This window comes from Epinephelus moara, chromosome 19 (genome assembly GCF_006386435.1).
Source record: "Epinephelus moara isolate mb chromosome 19, YSFRI_EMoa_1.0, whole genome shotgun sequence".
NCBI lineage: Eukaryota > Metazoa > Chordata > Actinopteri > Perciformes > Serranidae > Epinephelus > Epinephelus moara.
This window is the reverse complement of record NC_065524.1, coordinates 29,625,335-29,637,949: the sequence shown is the minus strand read 5'-3', so window position 1 is coordinate 29,637,949 and position 12,615 is coordinate 29,625,335. Positions and strand designations below refer to the sequence as shown.

The window sequence follows — 12,615 nt, the reverse complement described above, 5'->3', positions numbered from 1 at the left end:
GTTGAGATTATTCTCTTCATTAGGGTGTCATCCATAAATGAATCGCTTGTTTTCAGCTCATTCAAACACTGCCACTGGCTCTTAACAAATACAAGAGCAGAGAACACGTCTGAAGTAGTTTGATGACTTGCAGTGGAAGAAGTATCCTTTGCTCAGCACCACAGTCTGATCTGCTACTCTGCTATGAAGCGTCCAGACCTCTCTGCCGGTCTGGTTCAGGTCTGCTACTGTCCTCAGTACAAACTAAACCTGGAGCCTGCCCTCAGGTACCTGTTCTTTACTTATGATACTTTATACGTGTATATATTTATGACTGTGTGTACTACATTTATGTGACAGCTCAGTGTGACCTGTCTCTGTTTTGCTGCAGCAGCTACCTGTGTGTGTGTGTGTGTGTGTTGCCAAGGACAGGGAGAAGTCCTGTGGGAGCAAAGGTCGGACTAACAAACAACAAATAACAAACAACACCAAAACAAACACAGCATTACATCACACACACAGTCTGAACAGTGCTGCAGTATTTTGATCATTTATTGAAGTAAAAGTCTGCATTTAAAACTCTCCTTTTGTAAAACTACAAAAGTGTTATTAGCAAAATGTTTGTTTTAAATCGATACTCACCAAAAAAGTTGCAAGAATAAAACATCAAACATAAGGAATTAAAGGACAGCACTCTTTGTTGTAAAGATAATGGCATTTTTAACATACGTCCTGCAAAAAGTACATATTTAAATGTTTTGATTATAGGCATTTCCATCTTTATCATATACGCTCACCTTTGTCTTCTGGAGGTGGGGGGATGATGAATGGTGTGACACCTAGGCGAGACACCTGCCAAGCTGCAGACCACTGTTCGAGACCAGCAAACAACAAAACCAGTTATTTAAGCGAGTCATAACTGTTTCCAGATGCTTTTATGCTCTAAATGTGAGTGTTCTGACCAAGACATCACTGCTTTTCCTGCTGGGATAGTGACACTAAAGTTTATTTATACGTTTTCCAACAAATATACACACTCACATTCAAGCACACACACACCCCCACCCTCCCTGGACACCCAAAAGTAAATACTTTAAGGAGAGAGAGAGAGAAAAAAAGTATTAATAAATAATAATACAAAAATATAATTACAATAACCATCATGATAATAGTTACAAATAAAAATAAATTAAATTGAAAAAAATTAAATGATATGAAAACATATAGAGTAAAATAAAATAAAATGTTACTAAATTAAATTAAATTAAATAATAAATTATTATGTTAAAACAAAGGGGCATTTTCTATTACAAAAATACTCTGCATATACACATATAAACATGCATGTTCACACATACACAGACATATAAAGCATACAAACATTAAAGATATGTACATACTTACATACTTTTATACAGAGACACAGCTACTTTTCCAGCAGGGATTGTGCCCAAAAAACAAGTATTTTAAGCCAAAAAATGATCCTTTCCTAACCATAACTAAGTGGTTTTTGGGCATAAAGCTAACCACACATTAACCACAGTGTTGTTGAAACATAAAGTTTCAATGTATCTGCTACATAATGACGTGCAAATTATAACATATTGTAGCTGCCAAAACCTACAATGCCAACGTTTTCTTCTGGCCACTGGGATTCCAAATTATCTGTACACTGTGGTAAAGTATTGTATACTGAACTGTGTTTTCAATACATACTAAACTGACATGTGACACAGGGAACTGTACTAAAACTCAGTTTATAAGTGTTGATAATCATGTCAGAGACAGACACATTAATCAGTTTATACATTAAGTATAAATTCTGCACACTTTACATTAGATAGAGGGAGTGGACAAAATAACAGGAACACCGCACAGCACAGTGTCCCTGAAGTAGCTTATAAAGTTCAGTGTTTGCAGTCAGTCGGGAGCTGACGGAGCTGCTTTGTTCAGGAGTTGCTGTTATTGAATCCTCCCACTCTGTGAGTCTTATACATGTTTATACAGCTCCGCTGGGTCCCATTTTACATCTGAGGTAAACATTAAAACAAACGACTCCAAATCAGCCCACGCACTCGTCCCCAGGTGCTCCATGGTAATGAAACTCATCTGATCCTCTGCAGGGATCAGTTTCCACTTCAGCCCACAGACTTACACAGGAGAAACACTTTACTTCTTTTGTTTTGTTTTTTGTTTTTGGCAGTATAAGGTCAGAGACAATAATATTGATTTGAAAGTTTTCAGTGATCATCAGCTCCTCACTGCCTGAACTCTCTGACAGTCTTAACACTTTCTGATGTCTTTGTCTATGCTTATGTTCTCACACATGGTGACTCTTGTGCATTAAAGGTCCAGTGTGTAGAATTTAGGGGGATATATTCACCATGTTTCTACAGTAGCCAAGAATGGAAAAACCAAACACTGGTTCTAGATCGGGACATTTGTGGTTTTGTACATTTGCGTGTTTGTATTCGTTTTTGCAATGTCACATTTTTGCATTTTTGAATTTTTTGCATTTCTGCATTAGCCAGAGACCCCCTCAGTAATGAGAGCGTCAGAAAAACACTCATTAGTTTCACAAAAAATGGCTTCATGTGGTGTTTTTCAACTGTTTAAATCACTGGTCTGTTTTCTTTGGAAGGGACGAAGAGACCTGCAAGGATAATTCAGTTTCCTAATCAAGTTGAGCTCACTTTAGCAAGTGCTAGGCAAGTGGGCCTTCTGCAACATGCCAAACAGCATTAGAAAAACACTGATTTATAACATGAAACTGCTTTGTGCTGTGTTTTTACCTGTTTAAATCACCTGGTCTGTTTGTTTTGGAGCGGAAGACACCTCTGTGGTTAATTCAGCTCCTGGTAAAAACCTCCTGAACAATGAACACTGAAGGAATTCTAACCAGGAGAGGTTTCAGCTGGCTGCAATCTGCAGTCCTCACCACCAGAGTCCACCAAATCACACACACTGTTCCTTTACAATTAGTATAATGCACATATGTCAGCACAACGTGCTTGCAGCTATATTTTAGACCTTATTTTTAGTTGCAGTTATATTCATAGTTGTAACTATGGGCTCTTGAGGGTCTGTGGCCCTCAGATAGCTGACAACAATAACTATAATCCTTAACACTTTGGTGTTTAAAATAAACAAATTTTATTAAGTTTCCCTTTTTATTTTATTAAATACGTTTATTCTATCATTATTATATATATTTTTTTAATTTTTATTAAATTCGCAATTACATTTTTTTTTAAATTTCCCTCATACCACTGATTAAAAAATAGATTTTTATTGTTTTGTTTGCTTGAAACAAGTCAATTTTCGCTCCTTTTATTCTTTTGTCACATGCTGTTGTACTTTATTTTTAATTGTTGTATGTCCATATTCCTTTTTGTATTTTAACATAACAGTGACTGTACTTGTATTGAGATGTTTAATAGCCTATATTTAATATTGACCTAACTGTAGTTATAACTTTCTCTCCTACAGTTTCCTCGTTCAGCACCGCGGACAGCTCCTCCACCGCTGCTGCTGCTGCTGGTATTTGTAGTTTTTTACTCCTCTCTGACTTCCTCCATGATACAAACACATGAACGACAAAGAACGAGGTGAACAAAACACAGATTCCCATGATTCTTTGCGGCTGTGCGTCCTCTCCAGCGGAGCCGGGGTGTTTTCTCTCCGTGCGTCATGGTTACCTCCCGATTCTCAGCTGCGACAAGTGCGTGACAAATCACCACAATATGACCGGAAGTGAAGTGATTTTACCTTCAAAATAAAACTCAGAATTTAACAGCTGGCTTGTACCATTTTGAAGTCATATTACCCAGCCAACATTTGTATGTGGGGCCCTTGTGCGTAGTAAATGGGCTGAAAAATGGGCCCTATATGGGACTGTCCACAGGCTCCATATTGGCCCCATGACATTTGCCCACATGGGTGGGTTTAGCCAGACAAGATGCCCATTTTGGACCCATTTACTACCCACATGGGCCCCAAATACAAATGTTGGCTGGATGATGATGAGCCCAAATTAAACTACTCTCAGTGTAGAGGAACTAACACACACTCAGCGCTGGAGGAAGTGCTCAAAACCTTTACTGAAGTAAAAGTCCTGCATTTATAAGTATATTTAAGTATAATTAGTGTCAACAAATGTACTTAAAATGTACTTTTATTATTACATTGATTATTAACAGTATGTCACTGTTGTAGATACTCAAAATGGAATGAGTTTGAACTACTAATACAGCTACATATGGTAAGGCCCCACTGTAGGAGCAAGACATACAGATTTTACAGTTGTTTTGCCTCTTTTATTTACCGATTTAACCTTTACTTAACCAGGAAGTCCCACTGAGATTGAAAATCTCTTTTACAAGCGAGACCTGGCCGAGGTAGCAGCCAATCAGAACACATTAAAATGCAACAAATACAACATGTAATACAAAATCTACAATAAAACAACAACTATTCAAACATAGTGGCCTCTCAAGAAAAACAAGCACATGTCTCTGTCACCACATTTTTTATGATGCCCTTAAATTCATCAGTGGGTGTAAGTGTCCTTTTTTTTTGGAGACTGTTTCATGTCCAAGGTGCAGAGTATCAAATTCAGTATCTGAATCAAAGCTACGTAAAATGGAGGAGGTTGCATGCATATACAATATGTCACTGTAATCAATCACAGACAGAAAAGAAGCGTCCACAAGTTTATTTTTAGCACAGAAAGTAAAACAAAACTAATTTCTAAAATAAAAAACAATCTTAACTGTAAGCTGACTAGAGCAGCAATATGTACATTTAATGAAAGCTTGTCATCTGTCCATATACCCAGGTACTTGGATAGACAAGCTTTCAGTGGATTTATCGTGAGAAGTGAAAATGCTAAAATCGACTGTATTGTTTTGCATCTCAGTGTGGTTTATGTCTCGTCACAGGTTTTGTAGTCATGTTGAGTCTCTTTGTTGTTGCTTTAAGTTTCTTTGTGACCATTTTGAGCCTCTGTCTCTTCAGTATGTTAGTTAGAGTGAGAGTTTGCAGGTGAAAGCCAGGGGCCCTGACACTTTGGGCCCTGGACTTGTGCCTAGTCGGCCCACTCAGTATCCCTCTGTACTCCGATGGGTCACCAGATAGATCTGATGGGTTGTGAGATGATAAATGGAAGAGGAGAGAAGAAGAAACTAAGTTCTGATACAGGAATCTGGACTGATCCCTCTAACCTTTGCTTTTACTGTCAGTTTTAACTCTTTGGGCCTCGAATATTTATTAAACTAAAATCATGTGAGAAGTTTAGGCTGTTAAACAAATGCAGAGCTGCAAAAAGTTGAAAATGTATTTCGGAGGTGTTGTGGGGTGAAAGTATAAAGAAGCAGAAAATGAAAAAGCGTCACAGCAGGGGAGTTTTTTCGCCCCTCGAGCTCCGAGTTCAGACAGAAGTCAGTTCTCTCACATGTCTCAGACAGACGTGCACCGCCTCTCTGTTTATCTATTTTTGAGTGTTTGAGTCTGAACCACTTCAACTGCAACAACAACAAACACTCACCTGTGAGACTGTGAAACAAAATATTCTGGTTTCTTTATAGTTGGATTATTTTAGATGCTAACTTTAAAGAATGACTTGATATTTGTCTGTGTTGCTTTCCCTGTTCCTTTGTCATTGGATAGAGCTGCAACTGACAGTTATTTTTTTCTCGTATTGATTAATTTTGTTGCTCCAGCATCAACCCAAAATCCAAACATATTTATTAACTACATTGGAAAAAAGCAAATCCTCATATTTCAGAAGCTGTAACCATCAAATGTTTCATATTTTGCCTGAAAAAATCAGGAGTATCAAGGACTGAGCATCACAGAAATACTGCCGTTATAATTTGATATTTTATTAATTGTTGTGTGTGTCTGTGTATATATGTGGACTCAAGTCACATGACTTGGACTTCAATCACAAATTTGATGACTTTACGTAATCAAAAAAAAAAAGACTCGCAACTTGGAATTTAACATCAATGACTCATGACTTAAGCTGGACTGTGGACTTGAAAACACTTTGTACCTTCCCCAAAGCCAAAAGATTATTTAAAAAGTTTGCCATGAATCAATTAATTTCCTGAATCAACTAACTAACAAAAACAATTTTGTTCACATACAAAAACTGCAACACAACACGTATTGCAATATGCACAATGTGCAGGTGAAAAATTATGAAGATGCAACAACCTCCAACTTCGTTCAACATTTCACACAAAGAACATTTAGTTGAGGCTAATATTAACACAGTTACTGAGCTAATGCTAAGCTAATGTTAGCTTCACAGCTAAATACTTCTTTAACAAACTTGTTTCAACAAGCAAATACAAATTTTAAAAAGCACCCCTTTTTATTTAATATTCAACTTAATATTGACATTGAATGTGTTGAAATTCACATTATGACTTGTTTAGGACTTGAAACTCAAAGTTCAGCGCTTGGGACTTGCCTCTCTTGACTTGGGACTTGAGGGCAGGGACTTGAGACTTACTTCTGACTTGCGAAATAATGACTTGGTCCCCTGGCTACATCAAAGTCAAAAAAGACTTGCAACTCAACCTCAACTTTACTACCAGTGACTTGTGACTTCACTTGGACTTGAGCCTTTTGACTTGAAAATACTTGATATCTTCCCCTAAGCCAATTTGGGAACAGAAATTATGACATTTGTCCATTATTAGATAAGTCAAATACACCAAGACAGGATAGAAACACTGAAAATTCATTCTGTTGTGGTGCTGGTTAATTGTGCTATATGAATGTACAATGTCAGTACTACTTTTTTTCTCATTAGATTCAGTGGCTCTTGCTTTAACATACTTGTTTTGAACAAATTAATACAAATTTCAAAGCATTTGTCAGAGCCACAATGTGTGAATATAACACAAGTTAATTTGAATATCATGCAAAATTCCTTTCCAGACATTGTATAAAATGTAAAAGGACTAAAATGCATGCTGTTGAATTTTGATGATGACACTCCCTTTAATTTTGTAATTTACATCATGTGCAGTTTAGTTGAGCAGAGAGCTGCATCAGGCACAGAAGCACAGAGTTTTTCTGCCATGTGACGGAGTGTAATTTTAACTTTTCAGTAAACCTTTTAAACTGAATTACATCTCCTGTCATTCCTATCAGACTGAATTTACTGTGCCTGCAGCTCATTTGTGGCTTTTTGATAATCAGAGGGAATGCTACTACTGCATTTCTTATTTTTTGTTTTGTTTTGTTTTTTGGTAAATTAAATAAATGATTACTCCCATAAGGTGGCATTGAATTTGGTAAGGATCACATTATGACATGTGTAGCACTTGAAACTCAAAGTTAAGAACTTGGGACTTGACATTAGACTTGTCAGTCTTGACATGGGACTTGACTTTGGACATCCATCCATCCATCCATCCATCCAGTCTAACCTATATATAATGTGTGTGCACTACAACGCCTCCCCCTGACTCCATGGGCTTTTATTTTGAAGGTTACACACCGGAAGCAGTATCTAATGATCTGCTCTGTGTGAACTTGACGCTTCTGCTTGTCAGTCCGAAAACGAGCGAGCAAACATCACAGTGATGAGACTGGTCGGTCAGGGAGGGTCTCCATTACCCATCTCAAGTCCGCTTTACTGACCAGCTGAGTCCGTCTGTCTGCTCACCTGCCTGTCAGCCTGTCTATCTGTCCGCCTGCCTGTCTGTGGGTGGAGGGACTCCGCTGCAGCTGGAGGATGCTCTCCTCCTGCCGGGATTCAGGACTTTCCTCTCCCGTCATCCGGTCGGGATGCTGCGGTGTGAACCCGGGGCTTCTCCCCTCCTCTGCCCGCTGAAGTTGGATCATCTGCGGGGATTAAACACTTGTTTTCATCGCTCCTTCCTCCTCTGTCTCTTCGGCTCTCTCCGGAACTGCCCGAACATTTCACAGCTGAAATAATCCGCTTCTTTTATTTTTTGAGATTGTGGATTATCACACACCCTGTCCTCCTGTCTCTGGTGGATTTTACTCACGCACAGATTTGTGAATGGGGCTGTGAGCCGCCGCCGCCGCACCTTTTCCTCCTGCGCGTTACTCGGCGGAGGGATGCTGTGAGCGCACGGGGGGATGCAGGAGAACAAAACACCCGTGCTGTAGTAACCATGGCTGGTACCGAGGTCGAGGATTAGTGTGAGGAGGGATTATATTTTCCAGGAGCAGAATCCTGCATCAGTTGTGTGTGTTCATTTGCTGTTTTTAGTCTCTTTGTGTTTGTTGGACAGAACTTTCCAGACGCGTCAGGATCATTTCTCCATCTCTGACTCTTTTATTTCCAGTTGGAAAAGTCAAATAAAACCATCTGCACGGTAGCTGCAGGTGGAGGGACCCGGAGAATAGGCTGAGGCAATAATTATGAATGAGGCTCAGAGCGCGCTCCTTTACATCTAAGGAGAAACCCTATTATAGCTTTTTTTTTTTTTTTTTTTTTTTAAAGTTCGTCTGATATCTTAATGGACGCTATTAAGAACCACAAAGCATAACGGGGGCGTTATAAACTCCCTGTTTATAATTTACAGTGCAATAAAGACACGACTGGTCCCTGTAGGAACATTAAAGGAAATTACACTCAAACCACAGGAGATAAAAATACTGTTAAGTGCACCCGAAAGTCTCTGCAGGACCATAACAGGGACTCCATCCAGCAGCAACCCTGGGGATGAAGATGATGATAAAGATGATGATGATGATGGCTGGTGGAAAGTAAAGAGCTCTGAGCCGCCTGTTACTCTGAGACATCTGATTCACCTGCTGCTGGATGCTTAACACTACAGAGATATGATCAGGGATGGAAAATGACCCGTAAGTACTGAAATAACTCTAAAATACAGCAGCTATATGTTTGTGTAAATTGTAAAATAAATAAATAAATAAATAAAATTAAAAGCTATACAAAATGAAATAAATACATTAAAAATAAATTTGTAAAAAAATTAATACAAAATAATAAATTGAATTGGATTTGTAAATAAATAAATAAACTGAAAATAAAATTGTAAAAAAAAAAAACAAGTAAAAATAATAATATGACAATGCCACTGTAAATTATGAGGATATTACAGAATTATAAAGATATTACATTAATTAAGCATCAGATAGATCATTAAACTGCAGGGTATACATTTATATCAGTTATAACCATCTTTGTTTCCTTGTTCTTTCTGTTAAGACCGAATTTCTTGACACAAAAAAAGATGCTTTTTAAGATTTTAAATTAGCCTGTTCTACATTATTTTATGTCCACTTTCTTTAAAAAAGGAGATAAGTAAGAAAAATGAAAGAAAACTTTGATGATATCTAAACTTTAAACCTTGATAACAACATCAATAATGATAAAAACATAACATATTTTGTCCATAAATATCAGTTAATCGATAATAAATCTGCTGTTTTGCTCTGGAGGATCTTAAACCAGAAGAAGCAGTAAGAGTGAACCAGCAGCACCAGCAGCAGCAGCAGCAGCACCGGCAGCAGCAGCGGCAGCGGCGGACACGGTGTCCCGTCAGATGTGTGAGCATGTCGGACCGGAGCGCCCCGGGCTGCCGGCTCAGACTGGACTGGGTCTACGGGTACCGGGGCCACCAGTGCCGGAATAACCTGTACTACACCGCCGGGAAGGAGGTGGTGTACTTCGTGGCCGGGGTCGGCGTGGTTTACAACACCAGAGAGCACAGCCAGAGGTTTTACCTGGGACACAACGATGACATCATCAGGTAGGAGGACTGCTGCTACACCTGGAACATACAGACACACCACATATAATAATATCACATATATTAAAGCCAGTATAGACTTTAAGTAAGAACTTTAGACTAAGACAGGGGTGTCAAACATATGGCCTGTGGGCCAGAACCAGCCCGTCAAAGGGTCCAATCCGGTCCACTAGATTACTAGACTAAGGGTGCTTTCACACCTGCCCTGTTTGGTTCGGTTCAATCAAACTCAAGTTTGTTTCCCCCCCTAGTGCGGTTCGTTTGGGCAGGTGTGAACACAGCAATCACACTCAGGTGTGCACCAAAACAACCGGACTGAGACCTTCTTGAAGAGGTGGTCTCAGTCCGGTTACAAACGAACTCTGGTGCGGTTCGTTTGTGGTGAGAACGTGTTCCGACCTGGATCTGAACCAACTGCAGTCACATGACACATTGTTTGGGTTAAACATGAGCATGTTACAGTCCTGGAGGATTATTAATGTGCACCTCCTCCTGTACTGCCTTAATATGCACATTCAGCACATCCAATGCATCAAAACATTGTTTTCTAGTTGGAACCGCGCCTCATTTTCAAACTGTATGGTTTGCTAGCATGCTCTCACTCTGAAGTCGTCGAAATCTGGCACTTGGGCATTTGGATGCCGTTATAGTTTGACTGCTCCCGGCAGCGTCAGGGGGAAACATGGCGGGACAAGGATGAAAGTCAAGGCGGTGAATGTCGGACTGGGGGGGTCGATGTAGTTGGATGGGTCCAACTCTTCATTTTAAACATTCTACGTCTTCTTTTATTTCTATATATGCATACATAATATATATGTGTATATATAGGGTGGCACGGTGACGCAGTGGTTAGCATTGTTGCCTCACAGCAAGAGTGTTCCTGGTTCGAACCCAGGAGGGAGCCCCTCTGTGTGGAGTTTGCATGTTCTCCCTGTGTCAGCGTGGGTTTTCTCCAGGTACTCCGGCTTCCTCCCACAGTGTGTCTGTTGTGTTTTTGTGACAGTCACCATAGTAGCAGCCCCTCTGTGACAAGCCAAACAGCGCTGGAAAAACACTGATGTTTAATTGCTTTTTAATGTGAAACTGCTGTATTTAGTGGTTTACCGGTTTAAATCACCGAGTCTGTTTGTTTTGGAGAGGAAGAGACCTCTGTGGTAATCTGGCTCCTGATCAAATCCTCCTGAGCAATGAACACTGAAGGAAATCAAACCAGGAGTTAAGAATTAATTTCAGCTTGTTGCAGTCTGCAATTCTCACCACTAGATGGCACTAAATCCTTCACACTGTTCCTTTAACACCTTAAAACATTTGCTGGGTGAATCAACAGTCTGTCAAACCAAAAACATTCATTGTCAAATGTTTAAAAAAGTAATTTGTGGGGGGCATTTGTCTTTGTGTATGTTTTATAATTGTAGACCAAACAATGAACAAAAAACAAAGATAACCCGAAATGAAAATAGTTGCAGGGCTTATATTTATGAGTAAGGTGCAGCTCATATACTAATACTGTATATAATAATGTAACTGAAGAATATTTGTGGCTGGATGTATGTGGGCTGTAAGACCTGACTCGTAAATCTTTTACACACCAACACGGCTGACTTGACTGGAGGGACAAACTCTACTGAATGAACAGTGGCTGTTTCACCTTCCTACTCTGATAATCGTTAGATTCTGTCTCAGAGCGACTCTTCCACTCCTCTTACTCATCTGGACGCTTTCGTTTCTTTCTCTTTTGGCTCGAGATGTTTTTTAGAAACCCTGGCGGGGTTTTATCTCTCCCACACAGTTTGGTTTATCCTCCAGTTTGACAGAAGCTAGAATCTAAACAGAAACAGATCTTTACTGTGCCAGAAAACAGCTTTTCAGGTTTTGGGGGGATGAAGTCCTCATGGGGGAGTTTTAAGGTCTGAGATTGCTGCTATGTCAGTAAGAGGATTTATGTAATGAGGAAATATTGATATTTAAATTTTATACCGCTCAGACCAGCTGGCAGTGCTTGTTGCCGGGCAGAGCCCCGGAGCAGATGAGGGCATTTGTCATTTTGCCCATGATCCCTTGGGAGAAACTCTGCCTGTCACACAATGAAAACATAGTTAGAGAGGTTTGTGATGTTTGGTAGACGCTGTCAAGTCAGTAAATGCTCACATGGGTCATTTTTAAAGGCAACAGCTGATGAAATATTTTGTTGTTTAAGAAGAAGAAGATAGTCTTTATTAATCCCTGAAAGGAATTGCCATCTATGGTCTACACTCCATATGTGGTCTGGACGGGAACTGGCACTGGTGACCCTCAGGTTCCCAGCCTAAGTCGCTATGGGCTGAACTACAATCACTCTCTCACAGCAGATTACTTTGTACAACTTACTGAAATGGAAGCACACTCCAGACTCAGTTGTTCAGTACACCACAGGTTTTTTACTAGGATAAAGTAAAGTAATAAATGACACATTATTTGCTGTTTAGCCTGGTACCAGACCTCTGAATCACCGCCCACATCTATCATTCAAGGAGGTCTTAAGATAAAACCAGGAAATAGCCACATTCATAGAAAGTATCGACAGAGAAAGTGTCTCAAATATAGTGGCAGAGTCGACTGACAGAAATAAAAGCTCTTAAACCAGCATACACTCAGCAGCCACTTTATTAGGTACACCTTGCCTTTGCCACCTTTGCCTTCAGAACTGCCTTAATTCTTGGTGGCATAGATTCAACAAGGTGCTGGAAACATTCCTCAGAGATCTTGGTCCATATTGACATGATAGCATCACACAGTTGCTGCAGATTTGTCGGCTGCACATCCATGATGAGAATTTCCTGTTCCACCACATCCCAAAGGTGCTCTATTGGATTGAGATCTGGTGACTGTG

General features: G+C 39.7%; 1 protein-coding gene across 1 annotated transcript in view; it reads left to right on the top strand.

Annotated features, from left to right (window-relative positions):
• Nucleotides 1-7,195: 7,195 nt before the first annotated feature.
• The window catches only part of LOC126407262 (echinoderm microtubule-associated protein-like 6), a 109,398-nt gene continuing 103,978 nt past the window's right edge, over nt 7,196-12,615 (top strand). The window contains exons 1-2 of the mRNA XM_050072026.1: nt 7,196-8,835; nt 9,436-9,746. Coding sequence (XP_049927983.1) covers nt 9,550-9,746 — 197 coding nt within the window. The 5' untranslated portion in view covers nt 7,196-8,835; nt 9,436-9,549. The remainder of the gene's footprint in view (nt 8,836-9,435; nt 9,747-12,615) is intronic.